At 40.8% G+C, this 19,353-nt stretch overlaps 1 protein-coding gene across 3 annotated transcripts in view; it reads left to right on the forward strand.

Annotated features, from left to right (window-relative positions):
- LOC139531707 (5'-AMP-activated protein kinase subunit gamma-2-like) overlaps window positions 1-19,353 on the forward strand; it is a 105,769-nt gene that overhangs the window by 55,183 nt on the left and 31,233 nt on the right. For 2 of the 3 annotated variants that reach the window (XM_071328406.1, XM_071328407.1), the window contains exon 4: window positions 18,078-18,295. In XM_071328406.1, coding sequence (XP_071184507.1) covers window positions 18,078-18,295 — 218 coding nt within the window. Of the gene's footprint in view, window positions 1-3,306; window positions 4,002-18,077; window positions 18,296-19,353 lie in introns of those variants that run through there. The other variant, XM_071328408.1, reaches the window with a different exon arrangement.

A 19,353-nucleotide genomic window follows, 5' to 3' on the forward strand; every position in this document is an offset into this window, starting at 1 on the left:
ACAGTAGATGTGTGGCTGTACTGGCTGGCTTCATTCTGCTGTAATACTGAGCTCTAGTTATGGAATTGTGGGAAACCTACCCTTATAGTTGGCCTGGATAGGGCTGAGCGATATGGCCAACATATCAGATCACGGTAGAATTTTTTTTTTTTTAAATGGACGGAATGGCGGTATTTCATATTTTAAATAATAAAAGTTCTAAATTTGCTATATGAGTAGTGCGTGACCTTAGGGTGGCAACACATACATTCTAAGTGATTTCAATGGGTCTTTCTCCATTCTGATAGTTTTATACAGTTTTTTCTGCATTTATCAATTTCTGCATTTCCTGCACTCATTTTAAATTATTTCGACACTGCCATGTGTGGGTGAACAATATGGGCAAACAATCTAGGCCATATATTATTTATTTATTAACAGTGGTTAGACTACTGACCATTCTCCCTTCTCAATACGGATATCAAGTTATTTGGCTTACAAGGAGAGCTTAGTCTTGGTTGCCGTGGAAAGAGGTTTTGACAGGTGTTTGTGCTCATTGGAGATTGGCTAATCATCCTATAATCACCCTATAGGGGGTGAGGCCAGGGACTTTAACAGTTTGCAACTCTTTTGCTTATAGCACAACCCATAGTTATACTCTGTTGTTGTGAAGTTGACATGTAGTGATGGAGAGAAGGATCTTCCTCTGGTGCAGATCTGGACAGGTTAAATCAAGCGCAGCTAAAGTTTTAGAAAGCCAACAAACCCAGGTATGGTACAGTCCTTGAACACAGGTTTGGTACAGTCCTTGAACACAGGTTTGGTACAGTCCTTGAACACAGGTTTGGTACAGTCCTTGAACACAGGTTTGGTACAGTCCTTGAACACAGGTATGGTACAGTCCTTGAACACAGGTATGGTACAGTCCTTGAACACAGGTTTGGTACAGTCCTTGAACACAGGTTTGGTACAGTCCTTGAACACATGTTTGGTACAGTCCTTGAACACAGGTCTGGTACAGTCCTTGAACACAGGTCTGGTACAGTCCTTGAACACAGGTCTGGTACAGTCCTTGAACACAGGTTTGGTACAGACCTCACATTTCGTTCTTAGTATGTTGCCATATTCTGCATTAGCATGCAAGTTCACCAGGTTCTCACTTCAAAACAAGCTGCGTTAGAGGCACCTTTGACAGACGGGTAGGTCATTTCCACACATGGCTCCCACTCTGTAAATTCTTGTGTGTTTTAAGAGGTTTTATTAAGAAGGTGTCAACAGGTGAGTAATTAGCATGGCCTAGACTGATCTGGATTCTGTCCAGGAACACAAGTTGACCTTCAGCAGCCAGCAGATGAGGTTGTCATAGAATCCCGCAGAATTGAACCCCCCCACCCCCACCCCTTTATGAATGTATTGAACTATTATGTACATGTTTTCCCATGAGCCCCCAGTGCTGCAGGGTTAGTACTGGGGTGTGATAAAGTAAGGGACCTATACTGTGAGTAAGGACTATAATGGTAAAGGTCATGGCTTGAAGCCATGATGCAAGACAAGTGATAACAACATACACACACACACACCCCAACACACATTTTTATCTGCTGAATGTGTACCAGCAGTACATGAAAGGATTCCGAGCTAAATGTCCAAGTGGTCAAGCAAAGTCAGGGACATTTCTCACAATCTCTCTTCCATCTTGTTTGCTATCTCTCTCTGCCCTTCTCTCTTTGTCTTTCTCTCTCTTTCCCTCCCTCACACAACCTCTCTATCTTGTTATCTCGCTCTCATTTGCCCTTTCTCTCCCCCTCTCCCTTTCTCCATCTCCCTCCCCCCTCTTCCTCTCTCCCCCTCCCTCTCACCCTTCTCTCTTTGGCCTGTACTCCTAATTGCATTTAGGTTTAAAAAAAAAAACGATTTTGGGAGGGATGAGTAAAATCCCGCTCACAAGAAGAAGAAAAAATCTGACTTAAATAAGGTTGCTTGGAGATTTACTGGCACATTAGTGCCCCTCTAAACAGGAAATAACAGGGCAGAGACAGGGATATGATGAATATGAGAGGAGATCCATCAGAGCCTATTTAATTATTCTTATATAAGCCAAACACTGCCGTCTGAAGAAGAGTCGAGCCATTTTTACATTGTCACAGTTTTCTGGGGTTGCAATGGGCATCAATGAGGGGATGGAGGGGGCATTTGGCAATTTAAGTTTGCTTTCAGTAGGTTATTCCTGATCTCTTTGTCGTCAACATTAATTATGGACTTTGGCTCCCAGGTAGGAGGTGTAAAGAGCTTTGTGGAATTATAATGTTAGTGTTGATTTGTTGTTGCTTTTGAATTCTCTGTTGTGACTTCATTAGCCCCATGGTGTTTACAATACAACTGACTGTGTGTGGTCGCTGCTGACCTGTGGCGTTTTCCAGAACGACGACTGCGTTGACGAAACAATCTGCTCTCCCTCTCACACACGCCCCTGCTCCAGCCCCTGCTCCAGCCCCTGCTCCTGCTCCAGCCCCTGCTCCAGCCCCTGCTCCTGCTCCAGCCCCTGCTCCAGCCAGTGTTCAGTTGAGCGTAGACTTCCCAAAGAAAGAAATATCACCACTCTTAAAAAAGACTGCTCCCTACACACAAACCAACTCAAGCTTACCTCAGATAGTCTTTAGCATATCAGGGGCTTAGAAAAGAAGCTCTGAGGCCGTGTGCTGCTCTTCCATGCAGAAGGCAGAATGCTCAACCCCACAAAAAACGTCTCCAAAGCGTTGGATTTTTACAAAAGTGCTATTAATGATGGTCTCCCTGAACAAGATTGGTAGTCTTGTTCAAGTTAAAAATCCTCAGGACCACCCAGGCTTTACCTATGACTAGCCAGGTAGTTCCCAGCATACTTTTCCCTTCTCATACTAACCTGTGGTCTGTAACTTACAGGTACTGATGCTTGTCACTGGGGCATCGGCTTAGTCCATGCATTAGTGTGTGTGAGTGTGTGTCTTTGACCCTTGAATGAAAAATATTACGTATCAGTGAACGTCCATCGTATTCTCCATCCTGATTGTTGATTTCTACTGAGGCACTTGTGTAATAAAACCATGTTATATTGTTAGATACCTGTTATCAACACTAGCACATGCTAAAGAAACACTACGCAGGAAAGTTGTGTGTTGTGTGAGAGAGATGGAGAGTTCTGGAAGAACAGGAGAGCTTGAGCGGCAGGCAGGGGGGGTTGTCAGGGCTTTGCTCAGAGCCAATCGCTGTCAGAGATAAAGAGTGTGTGTGTGTGTGTGTGTGTGTGAGAGAGGGAGCAGGTTTCGTTTCCTTTTACAGCCTCTGTGATGCAGTCTCTTTTTTAAAGGAACACCAGCCACACAGCTGTACATGACAGTCTACGGCAGCAGGGACTCTGTTGCTGCTGGACGCCTCAGTGGATCAGAGCGTTCAAACATTCAGAGGAAGGTAGAGAGGGAGAGAGAGCTGCAGGGAAAGAAGGACAGAACAGGTTCTCTTGGGAAGTGCGTTTAAGAAGAATAGCCGATTCAGAGCTGAAGGAGATTTATGAGACCAGCTCTCCTCTGGGGGTTAAGCTTTCAGCCTGTCTGCCTGATTTCTTTCCTGCTTCCCTTCCTACTGTGTTTCTACTGTGAACTATCTAGCTGGCTCTAATCTCAGTCTCTCCACGCTGCCTATATTGGAGAGAACCCCTGGGATCATCTACTTGGATTGACGGTCATTACTCAGTATTGTCCTTGGATCAGTTTGGCAGGGCTCCTAAAGGAGAAGATTGACCCAGCTTGTTTCAAGTGCGGATTCTGCAAGGTGAACATTGATGCTTGAATCGGGTCTTGTTCAGGCTTGATTGAATCATATCTCGTATTTAGTTGGATATGTTCTACTTGGGTTTATACACTATACTTGTGTCCCATCGTGCCCCATGAAGCGATTCGGGAGCCTGAGGGCGAGCAAGAAGAAGAAGGAGCCGGACAGACGGACAGGGAGGAGGCAGTCCGAGCCCCATGACCTCTTGGGAAACAGTAAGCGGGCAGCATTTGTGTACACACTAATACCAATTTGTACTTAAACAGTTACAGTAGATGTGATTTAAACGCGTAGGTTTGTACATTTACTGTCAAAACTGTGGCAAGTCTTCAGAAAAGCTCAGTGAGTAACTGTGTGGGAGTGAGTGTTTGGATGCTTGGATCTAACACAAAGTCCACTGTCTTCTCAAGGAGCTGGCATGATGTCCCATGTGATACTGGAAGGCTTCAGAAGCTTAGGATGTTGTAATGTCACCAGGGTGTTGATAGCATGAAAAGCCAGAGAAAGATAGTTTCTATTGAGAGGGAGAAAATGCCAGTGAAACAACTAAGACATTTCAGTTATCCGTTTTAGTAACATAAGGGAAGATTTTTAAAATGTATTATGACAATTTGAAAAACGCATTCATGGGGCTGATCTCAATTTGGGGTAGTGCACTCTCACTGTGGGCCACGCTGGCTGGATAGCTCATTTCCTAGAGTGCCTGCAGTTCATTCTTTGGATTGATACTGAGTTCTCTTATGTCCTTTCACAGCGAGGAAAGGATACGCTCCTTCCACATACACACACGTATTTTTGCCATCAGGGAATGGAAGACGGTTCCATTGTAAACTAAAACCAGCCATTTACGTAATCACCATGGCTACTGTCAGTGAATGAGAATGGAGTGACAGATTAGTGTGAAGGCCTGAGATTACAGGAATACTTCTGGGGATGGCCAAAATTTAAAGCCACATTTAGACCGCAGAGACAGTTGCTATTTTGCATTATTGACGTTATGCTTAGGATTTTTTTATTCACATTTAAAAGTGGAATTAGGTGTTCCTATTTTTTTTGAGTACAAACGAGAAATATAAATAAAATGAACAGAGCAATACAGCATAGGTTTGAATGTCTGACATGGATAACATTTGATTAATTAAGATACTACTTTTTCCTCATTAGCTGCCTTGAAATTACTCGACAGCTCTGAAGTTCTTAAAACGCCATGACGATCACCTCAAAGTCTGTAAATAATGTCAAATACGTTTCCTGGTAGATGTGAAGGGTGTCATGTAGTCTTGTCATCTATGCTCTTTCAAATAGCATCCCCAACAAGTGATAAACACAGAGAGCTTTTAAAGAACCTTTTGGTTTAACTTCACTCATCGAAGGGCTGACATTTGAACATTTCCTGGCAACACTCCATCTAGTAACAAAACGTGTGTTCATTAGGCCTGGCAACACTCCATCTAGTAACAAAACGTGTGTTCATTAGGCACCAAACAGAGTCAAACAGAGTCAAACAGAGTTAAACAGCAAGGAACAACCTGGACCTGGAAATGCTTGTAGTTATTTACAGTATTTCAGCATCACATACTGCATCACTGATTATTTATTTACTGCCTGTAGTTTTTTATTTTCCAATAGAGGATGATCATTTAAGGTGAGAGGGAAATGTTTGAATACATGAGCTTTGACTGTCCATACTTTGGGTGGGGTGATTGTCTGTTTGTTTTCACACATTGTATTTAGATTGAAATCTGCATTTGATCCAAACTGTCAACCGGGTGTTTGCAGAGAAATTCAAAACTGTATTAGCGCTGTGCTACGACAGAATGTTTGAATGGGTATTCAGTGGAGTTTCGTTTGACATGGAGGAATGCAGTTGTTTTCTGACGTCATTAGGTGGCACTGTTGGCTTCCTTTAGAATTCAAACGTCTTCCTTTTTCAGATCACGAATCAACAACAGTGAATACATATTTTGTTGTGTTTTACCAAAATCTTTGCAAATAATTACAGTTTATCCCGAGTATATTGGTGCAGGCCTATGAAAAAGGGTACTGATCGATGTTTAGTATAATGCGGTCAGGGTATTTGCACACTTTAAAACTGCACCTCTACTGTCTGGCTGTTGTGTGCAAAGCTCTTTGAGGAATGACATTGGAGGACATAGCAAGTCAGACTCTTACCGTTATGAAAACATAGTGCCATTGATTGATTAGTCAATCAATCAATGTATTGGTCACCTCCCTACTTATGATCACACAATTAAAGTCATTATACAGTAGTTATGTAAAGTCTGGAAAGGTCATAGTTTGTTGCCCCCGCAAGCCATTGAATGTGGTTAGAGGCTTTCTTCATTATCCAAATGATTAATGTCTAGCTCTAGGTAGAGTCGAACCAGTAACACTTCTAATACTGTAGGTCTGAATGGGTGACCAGTGACCACTCATCCAAATGATTGGATGTGAAGAATAAGTCAGCAGTATTTCTCCCTTGTAAAACACTGGAGGTGTCACATGGCAGTGTGCGTGTGAAAAGTGTAAATCTAACTTTCCTATTAGGTTCTGTTTTGGTTAATGCTCCCCTGCCCACCCTGAAATGCATGCTGGTACCGCCTGCTGAATGGTCTCGCCTCTATGTCACCTTACATGACACTGTCGCAGATGGAAACTCCCCAATAGTGCGCTCTCATACACACACTCTGTTACCATGGTTCTCACACCATGACATCCCATGAGTCAACTTGTTGATTATATGGCACTGTGATCTAATGAAACCCAGGGGTTGTTTGACTTCTAAGTCGCTAGGATTTTTTTCTAGTTTTATTTAAGTATGACACTTTAGGCATGTTGTTTATCATGTTTATCATAGCTAAAATGGATTACAGTTAAATGCAGACCACCCACACATCCCTGCTAATCCAAATGGATTGTGAGCTGTCAAATAACTAAATAATTAGTACAAACTGTACAAACTGTCTCTTTCAGTCAGTTTGTACTGTGCCATTTTATTTTATTAGCTGGCGAGCGCGTCAGGCGAACTGTGCTTATTTATTTCTCTCCATCTGCTTCATGATGTAGCAGTGACTAGGGTTGCAAAGGGAGGGTATGTTACTTGACACTTTCAATGTTTTACAAGTTATTCAAGTATAAAATGACCAAAGTTACAATAGATTGCCATAGATTTAATGTAAATTTCCCAAATTACTGTAGATTCCGGTAACTTTGGTAAATTACTTGTAGCTTTGCAACGCTAACAGTGACACATCAAGTACCAAATACAAATATAATGGTGCAGTGAAGACTCAGACAAGATAATCACAAAAAGCTCTACTGCTAGCCAATGAGTTCAACATTTTGAATGCATTGAAATGAGTTATACACCCGTCCAATGTCATGTGTATGGTAACAAAATTAGACTTTTGGTAGACGGGTTGAGTTTTTTGTTGTTGTCATAAGCAGTGGCGATTTTAGCATGTAAATCTTAGTCGGGCAAAAAAAAACTATGTGGGATGCATGCCAGCAAAGCCACTACACAACACAACACTAAACAATACATTAATTGCACTATACCGGTGACAAACTGTGCACACAAACTGTTAGGGCCTACATAAAGCTGTCCCAACAGCAGAGTCCCAACACCTTACCACTGCTACACCTGGCTATCAGCAGAGCCTTGTCTGGCAGCGAAACAGTTCAGCCTCAATTACTGCCGTTTTAAAAAGTCATAGCTGATATGGCTGACTTGCTTAAACAAATGTGGTTTCTACTGACAATTGAAATGTACAAACTATGGCATAAGGGGACAACAAGTGGATAAGATGCAATCTGTAATTTTGATTAAGACATTAATGAGCGAGCTAGAACGGACGTAGTCAATATAACTATTTGTTCAACACATTTGTTCTTAGTGTTATCCCTGAACACCAAGTCAGAACCATAGGATAAATAAATGGGGGCATATAAGCAGACAATGAAAGCTCTTACAATATTCGATGATTACTTTTGTCAAAAATAGGTTATAGGCTACATGTGCACCACCAAGTCAGAACAGTAGGCGAAATTAAGAGGTGAAAATAGACCTAATTATTAGGGTGAGGCACATGACTAACAGCTTACCACACAACATATACTTAGTATTACTTTCTTAGCTACAGTATACATATTTCCCTGGCATATTACATAATTTATGCTGCAGCATACAATACATTTTTGGATTCACCTTTTTTTGTATTTTATTAGGATCCCCATTTTACCTTTTGCAAAAGCAGCAGCTACTCTTCCTGGAAAACATGCATAATACAGAACATCAATAGACAAGAACAGCTCCAGGACAGAACTACATAATTTTTTAAAAAGGCACACATAGCCTACATGTCAATACATACACACAAACAGTCTGGGGTCAAATAGGGGAGAGGCATTGTGCCGTGAGGTGTTGCGGTATCTCTTTTTTTAAACCGGGTTTGCTGTTTATTTGAGCAATATGAGATGAAAGGAAGTTCCATGCAATAAGGGCTCTATATAATACTGTACGCTTTCTTGAATTTGTTCTGGATTCGGGGGCTGTGAAAAGACCCCTGGTAGCATGTCTGGTGGGATAAGTGTGTGTGTCAGAGCTGTGTGTAAGTTGATTATGTAAACAATTTGGGATTTCCAACACATTGTTTCTTATAAAAGTAAGTGATGCAGTCAGTCTCTCCGCAACTCTTAGCCAAGAGAGACTGGCATGCATAGTATTTATATCAGCCCTCTGATTACAATGAGAGCAAAACGTGCCGCTCTGTTCTGGGCCAGCTGCATCTTAAATAGGTCTTTCCTTGCAGCACTGGACCACACGACTGAACAATAATCAAGATTAGACAAAACTAGAGCCTGCAGAACTTGCTTTTTGGAGTGTGGTTTTAAAAAAGCAGAGCATCTCTTTATTACAGACAGACCTCTCCCCATCTTTACAATCATTGAATTTATTTGTTTTGACCATCACAGTTTACAATCTAAGGTAACGCCAAGTAATTTAGTCTCCTCAACTTGTTCAACAGCCACACCATTCATTACCAGATTCAGCTGAGGTCTAGAATTTGTACCAAATACAATATTCTTAGTTTTAGAGATGTTCAGGACCAGTTTATTATTGGCCACCCATTCCAAAACAGACTGCAACTCTTTGTTAAGGATTTCAGTGACTTCATTAGCTGTGGTTGCTGATGCGTATATGGTTGAATCATCAGCGTACATGGACACACATGCTTTGTTTAATGCCAATGGCAGGTCATTGGTGAAAATAAAAAAGAGTAGAGGGCCTAGAGAGCTGCCCTGCGGTACACCACACTTTTCACTTTTTTTCTCTTTCACTTTTCGTGGTGGTCCTTCGTGGGCAAATTTTGTGGATTTATGGTTCTTTCAAGACAACTGGTCGAATCATGATGACGTTAGTGATCTTCAGGTCGCAGCTCTAGAAAGAGGCCAGTGTTCCGGATTTACAATTCCGAGTTGGATGAAAGTTCAAAATGTATTTTCCCAGTCATAGCTATTTTTCCCCGAGTTCCCAGTTGTCTTGAATTCACTAAAGTCAGATTTTGTAGTTCCGAGTTAACCTTTTCTCAATATAGGGGGTGCTGTTTCAACGTTAGCATTTATCGTCTCCAAATTAAACTGCCTCATACTCAATTCTTGCTCGTACAATATGCATATTATAGTTATTATTGGATAGTAAACACTCTCTAGTTTCTATAGCCGTTTGAATTATGTCTCTGAGTGAAACAGAACTCATTCTACAGCACTTTTCCTGATATGGAGTGAGATTTCAGAAATTTTGGCCTCTGGTCCCAGGTCAGTTTTAAAGTCCCTGTAAATCCTATGAGGATACAAACACTGCCCATGCCTTCCTCTAGATGTCAGTAAGAGGTGACAATTTGAATGGAGTCGATTGCGCAATCAGGGCCTGTATAAAACGCGAAAGACCGGATGTACCGTTCTTTTCCTGCTGCGCCTGACGCAAGATGGACGTCGGGCTGGCTCTCTTTCCAAGCGTTGGTTTAGCCACTTATATATCGCCGGTCATGTTTTTACTCGTTATAGGTGTTAAAAACATCATAAGGTAGTTAATTTAAACCGTTTTATAGCAATTTATATCCGTTTAGTGCGATTTTGAGGCATTGCTTTGTGATGCTCTTTGAAGCGCCGGGCACGTTTCGGGGTCCCGGTCGAACGTTAGTGGGCATTTCGACGGACAAGAGGACATCTTTCGACCAAAAGAAGATTAGACCCAAGAAAGGATACATTGCCCAAGATACTGATGGAAGAACAGCTCACAGTAAGAACTATTTATGATGATAAATCGCTGTTCTGTTGAAAAATTTTAAACGCATATATCGCCATTTTGTTATGTGTAGCTTCGCTTGGCGGACCCGGTATTGCACAGTAAGGATAATTTTAGAAATGTAAGTCAGCGATTGCATTAAGAACTAATTTGTCTTTCGATTCCTGTCAACCCTGTATTTTTTAGTCAAGTTTATGATTAGCTATCGATTAGACTAGATCACTCTCAAATATAGCGCCCGACATTTTCAGGCCAGTTTTGCTACTATTCTCATTGTATAACCACATTTTTTTGTGGCTAAATATGCACATTTTCGAACAAACTCTATATGTATGTTGTAATATGATGTTACAGGAGTGTCATCGGAAGAATTCTGAGAAGGTTAGTGAAAAAATTTATATATTTTGGTGATCATAACGTTATCGCTCCCCTTGCCTTGGATTCATGCTGGGGTAACGTTTGCACATGTGGTATGCTAATATAACGATTTATTGTGTTTTCGCTGTAAAACGCTTAGAAAATCTGAAATATTGTCTGAATTCACAAGATCTGTGTCTTTCCATTGCTATGCTTTGTCTATTTTTATGAAATGTTTTATGATGAGTAAATTGGTAATACACGTTGCTCTCTGTATTTATTCTAGTCGAGTTGTGATGGTGGGTGCAATTGTAAACTATGATTTCTACCTGAAATATGCACATTTTTCTAACAAAAACTATCCTATACAATAAATATGTTATCAGACTGTCATCTGATGAGGTTTTTTCTTGGTTAGTGGCTATCAATATCTTTATTTGGCCGAATTGGTGATAGCTACTGGTGGAGAGAAAAAATGGTGGACAAAGAAAAATGGTGTCTTTTGCTAATGTGGTTAGCTAATAGATTTACATATTGTGTCTTCCCTGTAAAACATTTTAAAAATCAGAAATGATTGCTGGATTCACAAGAAGTGGATCTTTCATCTGGTATCTTGGACTTGTGATTGAATGATATTTAGATGCTACTATTTACTTGTGACGCTATGCTAGCTATGCTATTCAGCTTTTTTACTGGTGGGGGGTGGGGGGTGCTCCCGGATCCGGGTTTCTGACTCGGTAGAAGTTAACAGCTGTTTTGAACAGGGCACAAATCATGCTTTATTGACAGCATGGCCAATGTTGAATGTTTATCATTTTAAACTAGGAAAAGAGACCCTTCATCTTAGACTTGGTACCACACAGCCACTCCACTGAATAGCAGGCTAATGACTGCTTTGCAAAGCTTGCAGGTAGCCACTGATTCCTTCCAAACCACTCATTGTTGAATTTGCGATTTCCAACTTGTGTAATGTTTATGTCCAATGGCCGATGAGCACCGATACGTTTTATCTATATTTTCTCTTCATTATTTCTCTTCATATGACAAGGATTAAAAAGGATTTGCCAGTAGATTGTCGACTTGATTTATGATGACTGCTAGCTAAGATTTTGAAAGTATGATGATCAGTCCAATCAAAGCTACTGTAGATATAACGTGATTTGAAGTCATTTTATCTGTGGCCAATTATCTTGAGCCTTCTTGGAAGGGCACTTCTAATGTAACTCTATGGCAGCACCCAAGGGGCTGTAATTTTCGAGGACTACCCTTAGACTTGGCAGTGACGTAGTGTCCTCGTGAGTGACAGAACACTGAGCCAATCACGGCACAATTCTCCATATTTTCTGCTGGCTTGCCCCACCAGCACAGAAAGCATTGAGCTAGGCTGAAACTCCTGCATTTTGGAGCTGCCTTACTCAAGAAAACAAAAGAGACCATGTTTCTGGCAGCTTCATTAACTCAATGATATATGTATATATATATATATATTTTTTTACATTGTTTGCAATCTGATATGTGACACGAATGAATGCCAAAATAACATGCAAAACAGGCAAGCCCCCCCCCCCCCCCCCCCAAAAAAAGTGGGTCGCAAAACAGGTGGGGCTCTGCACCATCTGCCCTGAATGACAGGTCACCACTGGTCATGAGTGTTACTTAAAGGCAAATTATGCCGAAATGGAGAGCTATTTTTTTGTTCAAGTGAATAATTCCAGCTCCTTCATTTCCAGTGAAGACACTTGAAACCAGCCCTTTAAAGTGCCCTTTGAAGTGTGTAAAGTGCTCTGTAGTAGAGTTCAATTGAATTGGTGCCACTGCTATTCACGCGAATTAACTGTTCACATGAATTATGTGTTTATAATATATTTAATAGTATGTTTATAATTCCATCATAGTGTGATTATTTAGTCCAACTGCTTTATTCACAAGAATGTCCAATTCCACATCAAAAGGTAGAGATGCATGTAATTTATTGGCATCATAACCTTCTTGTGACATCTTGTTGTTATGATGCCTACAGATACTACAGTGACATAGGGACATGAATGCAAATATAAAACCTGAGTGAGATGGAGGTAGGGATGTTGACAGAGACAGACAGACAGACATGGGGGCAGCAAGCTATCATTTCTGTCAGACAAACCAGACACATGCTGTGAGAGTATGAGGCTAGCAGATGTTTCATATATCACACAACCATGGCGAGAAGAATTCGAGATTAGTCGACACATGGAAACCATCATGGCGCAGTAAACAATATTACCTACATTTCCAGTGGTTGCCTTGCTGCATAGCAGACAAGCTGTAATTTCAACTGTGCAATTAACCTTTCTTGTAATTACCCAGGTGATGGCACATGTAGGCCAGCACACATTATTAAAAAAGACAGACAAATGGCCAAATCAGTAAGAATCCGCCCCTTTTTTTCAATTTTCACCTAAACTGACTTACCCAAATCTACCTGCCTGTAGCTCAGGATCGGAAGCAAGGAAATGCATATTCTTGATACCATTTGAAAGGAAACACTTTGAAGTTTGTGGAAATGTGAAATTAATGTAGGAGAATATAACACATTAGATCTGGTAAAAGATAATAAAAAGAAAAAAACATTTTTTTTTGTATTTGTACCATCTTTGAAATGCAAGAGAAAAGCCATAATGTATTATTCCAGCCCAGGTGCAATTTAGATTTTGGCCACTAGATGGCAGCAGTGTATGTGCACAGTTTTAGACGGATCCAATGAACCATTGCATTCTGTTCAAAATTGTATATCAAGATTGCCCAAATGTGCCTAATTGGTTTATTAATAACTTAAGTTCATACGTGTGCACTCTCCTCAAACAATAGCATGGTATTCTTTCACTGTAACAGCTACTGTAAATTGGACAGTGCAGTTAGATTAACAAGAAATGTTCTTGTTACTTACAACCTCATGCTAATGCGATTAGCCTATGTTAACTCAACTGTCCCGTGGGTGGGACACCGATATGTAGAGATCCTTATTAACGTGAAGTATTTGAGGGAAGCCAACCCATTTGAAAGAAATTGTCTGGCTGCTAGACAGACAAATGACAAATTGCTGTTTAGGGACACAGGCAGACAGACAGGTAGACAGACAGGCAGACAGGCATGCAGACAGGCTGTGAAGGAATGGTTGCTGACTAGAACCAATAGGCCTTGTCGATGAGGTTCAAAGTGGTGCGAGGGGGAAGGTTAATAGATCTGACATGTTGGCGTGCAAAGGTCACAAAAAGACAGTTGAGAAAGATGAAGAGAGAGTCCTGTTTTCCTTTATGTGTGAAACATTGTATATGGGATTCCCTTCACTCAATGCAGCCTGCTGTCTTTGCTCAATCTGTTCAAATAACAAGCTTTCTGTTCCAGTGAGCATTCGGACATATAGCTTTTCCCCCACATCCTACCATCACACATTAATATTTTATTGGCATCCATTTAGGAGGAGTTTTCTGTATTGTCAGTGAGCGTTAACCAAAACTGTAATCAGAGCAAAAGTAATCATCGAGTTACCCCCTTGGCTTGTATTGTTTATGTAATTAGAAAAATATTTAATTTAGCGCTGGTCTGATGCATGCATCTCTAACCTAGTTAGCGGAGAGTGATCTTACTGTGAGCTCAGAGGACTGTGAGAGACATCATATTTGCCAAAAGTGGTTGAGCCTTTTTAAATGAGATTTGGATGCAGTGTTGTATTGTCTTGCAGAGGACAAAGCAGAATCTGTTTTAGAAGAATATTGTTCATCCGTCCAGGATATTGATTTTGATTTCTAAGAGATCATTTACACTTAAGGAAAATACCACTCAAAAACTATCTTTTGGTGGACTAATGAAACAAATACCAAAATATATAGTTTTGCTGGAATTTCCCTTTAATACACCACAAGGAGTTCTCATTTACATGATTCAGGCAGTTTATGCAAAACTCTTTGAAATAGTTACACTCCTGACTTTATGGAGAAGGCTATTATGACCTTTAGAGTAATCAAAAATATCATTAGTTAGATAGCTAAAATGGTGTCTCCATCCCCCTCTCCTTCCATCCTTCTCCTCATAATGCTTGCTTCTAGCCTGGGAAACTGTGTACATTAGTCCACAGCCTAATGGCTTTAAAGGGAACCTGTCCTGTTTCTCTTGCAGTTGTGTGTCGCTCCGACAGAGAGAATGGATGGCTTGGTGTAGGACAACGTGATGTCCGGTCTGCTGTGTTAATGGGGGTTTTAATGCCTTACTGCTCACCAATGGAGTTTACTACTAATGTATTCTCCATAGAGCTCCGACAGCTCTGGGAATCAATCTCTAGGGTTACAGCAAATGTTTTGAAAGCTAATGGCATGGCTTAAATAGTATGTAGGAAACTGTAGGAAATTACACCTTTATTTATTAATTGACGCAAGATCATGCGACACACACACACACATTCACTTACAGGTTTCACTTTAGACCTCATTGTAATGCCGTTCACGTCTTCTGCTGGGGAGGACTACATTACACCCTACAGAACCTACCCATATTTCACCCTACAGATCCTACCTGTATTTCACCCTACAGTACCTAACCGTATTCTGTGCACTCTGCAACACATATTTCATTGTGAATTTGGTCAGGTCGCCAAAAAAGTTACATATTGCTGCTTTAAAATGTCCTGCATTGCTGGAAAGTTCTCCTGCAACAAGGTGATCAAATTAAGATCCTACATCTATATTAGTCTATGCCATATGTCCACTATGTCCGTTTCTACATGTGACTAACCCCGTACCTCTTTACACTCGTACCTGTATACGGGTTCAAAATAGCAGATTTGGACCTTGATAAGCGCCTAAATTGTAACGCCATGGCTGTAGCCTACAGTAACATGCTATACATGACATCAGAGCTCAAGGTCTTCCGCTTCACAGCGCAGTATTGTTTAGACTGACAGCGGTTCTGAACTTGAACATTAAGTTACCCCCAACCCTTCCACTAATTGGGCAACTTTTGCAAATGTTTTGTTGTCCAAGTGAAAAAAAAAATGTAAAGGCGTCTGTTTCTCAACCTAGACACTCTAATGTACTTGTCCTCTTGCTCAGTTGTGCACTGGGGCCTTCCACTCCTCTTTCTATTCTAGTTAGTGCCACTTTGCGCTGTTCTGTGAAGGGGGAAGTACACAGCATGGTAGAAGATTTTCAGTTTCTTGGCAATTTCTTGCATGGAATAGCCTTAATTTCTCAGAACAAGAATATACTGACGATTTTCAGAAGAAAGTTATTTGTTTCTGGCCCTTTTGAGCCTTTAATCGAACCCACAAATGCTGATGCTCAAAAATACTCAACTAGTCTAAAGAAGGCCAGTTTTATTGCTTCTTTAAACAGAACAACCGTTTTCAGCTGTGCTAGCATAATTGCAAAAGGGTTTTCAAATTATCAATTAGCCTTTTAAAATGATAAACTTGGATTAGCTAACACAACGTGCCATTGGAACACAGGAGTGATGGTTGCTTATAATGGGCCTCTGTACGCCTATGTAGATATTCCATAAAAAACTCTGCCGTTTCCAGCTACAATAGTCATTTACAACATTAACAACGTCTATACCGTATTTCTGATCAATTTGATGTTATTTTAATGGACAAAAAATGTGCTTTTCTTTCAAAAACAAGGACATTTCTAAGTGACCCTAAACTTTTGAACGTTAGTGTATATAATATATATTGTTACTGCTCGACTAAAACAATCTCAGTCGACCAATAGCCTAATGACCAAACAATCGACCAGTCGACTAATTGGGGTCAGCCCTAATACAGTGTCAACGTTTATGATCACTATGCTTGATATACAGTTACAAGATGGCATGACGTCATACCCTGGGTTGTTCTGAACAGAATGAGCCTATGTTTGTCGTATTGAGAATAAATTTGCCGTTGAAAACACATCTGAATGCACTCGTGACTATTCTATGCGCACCAAAATTACGATCTGCTTCTCTGAATTGCCCTGTGAAAGCCTAACACTGTAAGATCCTATTTTGTAACTTAGCTAGCCATGTTGGCAATAGAACACGCTTTCAAATTATGCCCACCTGACCAGATTGCGATTTATAATGGAGCTTTTTTGGAATGCGTAAACAACAACAACAGTAATTGTGTGATGGCAGGGATGCAGGGCTGTGTTTCAAACAAAACAACTACAAGTCGGATTGCTCTAGTTCCTCAACAGCACAGCTAGGAGAGCTCAAAATAGCACCTTATTGTTCAAGACTCTTCTTTGAGTCATAAAAGTGCATTGAAATTACGTAGGAACTTTGCATACTTTCGAAGGGTGTGGCCCCTTGGAGACACCAGTTAGACCTCTCACTCAATTCCTTGTCTTTTTTTTTTGTCTTATGTTGCACCTACCCCACATTACCATGAACATTCTTATTGTGTTACTGAATGTGTCTGGAATATTTTCAGATTGTGTCATCAAATGCGGCAAAGTACAGTAAATGTAAAATGCATATGAAATCAACAGTGTAATGTTTGGGTTCAGTCTTGTGTCAGATTAACTGTTTTGTCCTCACCTTTAGTCTAATAATTTCCCCATAATCTCCAAACAGTTTCCTTTTGATTCCTACCATGGTTATACATTATAATTTAGCCCTATCCATATAGGCCAATTCCCACTAGTGTAAGGGCTTAAAATTCTGGTTAAGTACCTAGAGGACTTTATTGATTCGGCTTGGGCTCATCAAGGAAGATGTACTGCATCATCTGCATGTCAATAAGGTTGTCTTAGATTAGAACCTCTGGGAGTAAGAGCTGATTAGTGGTACCTACTCCCTGTAAATTCCTGTTTTGTTGGATAGCCAGAAAGGAGGAAGTGTGTATGCCATGCATTTTATGAGAAGGTAACTAGTATGACAGTAGCTCATTAGTATAATATGGACTTTCTCTTCACATTTGACTGTTTAAATGGTGTGTCTGTCATTTCTTTTGAAACCTCTTCTTGAATATCTCTCTAAGGGCTATGTTGTTATAAATTAAGATGTCTTTTGATCTAGCTCTGTCCTTTTGAATTCGAAGTTGAAAGGTGATCATCTCTCCTGGCTTTGTTACGGTGTAAAAATGCTTGCTACAGCAATAAATTATCCTCTGGGGGGTTTTAAATATCTTTCCAGCTATTTTTTGCCTCTGAACTCCATTACTGCTGGTGCAGAATTACATCATCTTCTCTGAATCTTCTGAATAACCTACAGGCTGACTTTGACTGTATTGGTTGAATGAGTTCACAGTCTTGTTGCACATGGCACATGCCAGAATATTGCATTCAAAAAAATACATATAGAAATTACAGGAGAATCTGATTAACATGAGATGAAGCATCTGTCTCACACTTCCAAGCTCTGTCCACGTCACCAAAATAATGTTGTCTCTACTGGCAAAAAGGCAGCACTACAGGTTTATTCCCTATCTATCTTATTCTCAATCCTTGCTGAAAGTTCAATCAGATAACACCCCATCTGTGGTTCCTTGCATAGTGGCACTCTGGATGCCCATCGCCCTCAGCCATGTTAGATTACGGCAGAAAGAGCCTCAGGTCTTTTTTATACTGAAAGTCTAATCCAACTCTTGTACCCGTTCTCCGTTTCTCCTTAGCCTCCGGGATCTCCTCGCCCCCCTCAACTCCTCCGACGCAGGCCGCCAAGCAGCCGCCGGCGTTCCCGCTGGAGGCCTATCGGAGCGAGCCGGAGAGGCTGGAGGCACGGATGCGCTCCTACTCATCCCCGCCGGACACCGGGCAGCGCTTCAGTCTACGCTGCTCCAAGCCACCCATGACTCCCTCCGCCCCCATCGCTAACTCACGATCACGACCAGTGAGTACTACCCCACTGATAAAAACTCGTTGAAATAGGGTGCATCTGAATAGTCTAAAGCAGATTCCTCTTCTTCAACTGCACTGATCTGACCACACAGGATAGGCAAAAGCAATACTGCAATGGTCCTTTCAGATGAGTGCAGATTAAGGAAAGGAGATGAGGAGAGGAAGTTACTTCAAACTATTGAGATTCACCTATGAAGTCAGTTCTGTAGTTATGCATTGATGGGTGGTCCAGACCACAGCTGGGTACATTAACATAAGCATTTACATATTTTGTCGCTTCATGCAAATGATATTGTCATCACTTTAACGTCCCTCTAATTTGATATTTATCTAACTTGTATAGAATTCCAAGCAACTGCACTGTTTGATAATGAATTTAGAGTCTGTTTTGTCTCTGTGGCCCATGATAACTACAACAGTATGCTGCTGGATTCTCTGCCCTTACTGTGCATCCTATCCCACTGGGCACAGACGTCAGTTCAACGTCTAGTTTGAGTTGTCAACTAACGTGAATTCAAAGTGAAATCAACAATACATTTCACCATGTCACTGGATTTAGGTAAAAAAACTTTGATTACTTTTTGCAAATACAATCAGTTTTCTTGTTGATTCAACATCATCACATAGATTTTTGGGGTTGAAATGACATGGAAACAACATTGATTCAAGACGTTTTTGCGCAGTGGGATCCCTCTCTGTCTCTGCCAGGTGATACACTGGTTTCACTCAGCTAGTGGAGAGACACTAGCCTGGTCCCAGATCTGTTTGTACTGTCTTGCAAACTTCTATGGTCATTGGCATGCTGTTAGGAGTTGGCAAGATGGCTGGATGAGGCAAGAGAGACACTGTATAACAACCACAATAGTCAACAACTTCAATCTAGAGAAATCTCAAAGGTCTCTGTAGCTCTCTCTCATGCATAATTTTTCTCATTCCATACTTCACAGTTTAAATATTACATTGATAGGTCCAGAACCAAAGTTTTGATTGAGCATGGCACATTAGAAATTGTGAATGTGTGTTGTCATTTGCATACAATTTCATTAATCA

The sequence above is a fragment of the Salvelinus alpinus genome, chromosome 10 (genome assembly GCF_045679555.1).
Source record: "Salvelinus alpinus chromosome 10, SLU_Salpinus.1, whole genome shotgun sequence".
NCBI lineage: Eukaryota > Metazoa > Chordata > Actinopteri > Salmoniformes > Salmonidae > Salvelinus > Salvelinus alpinus.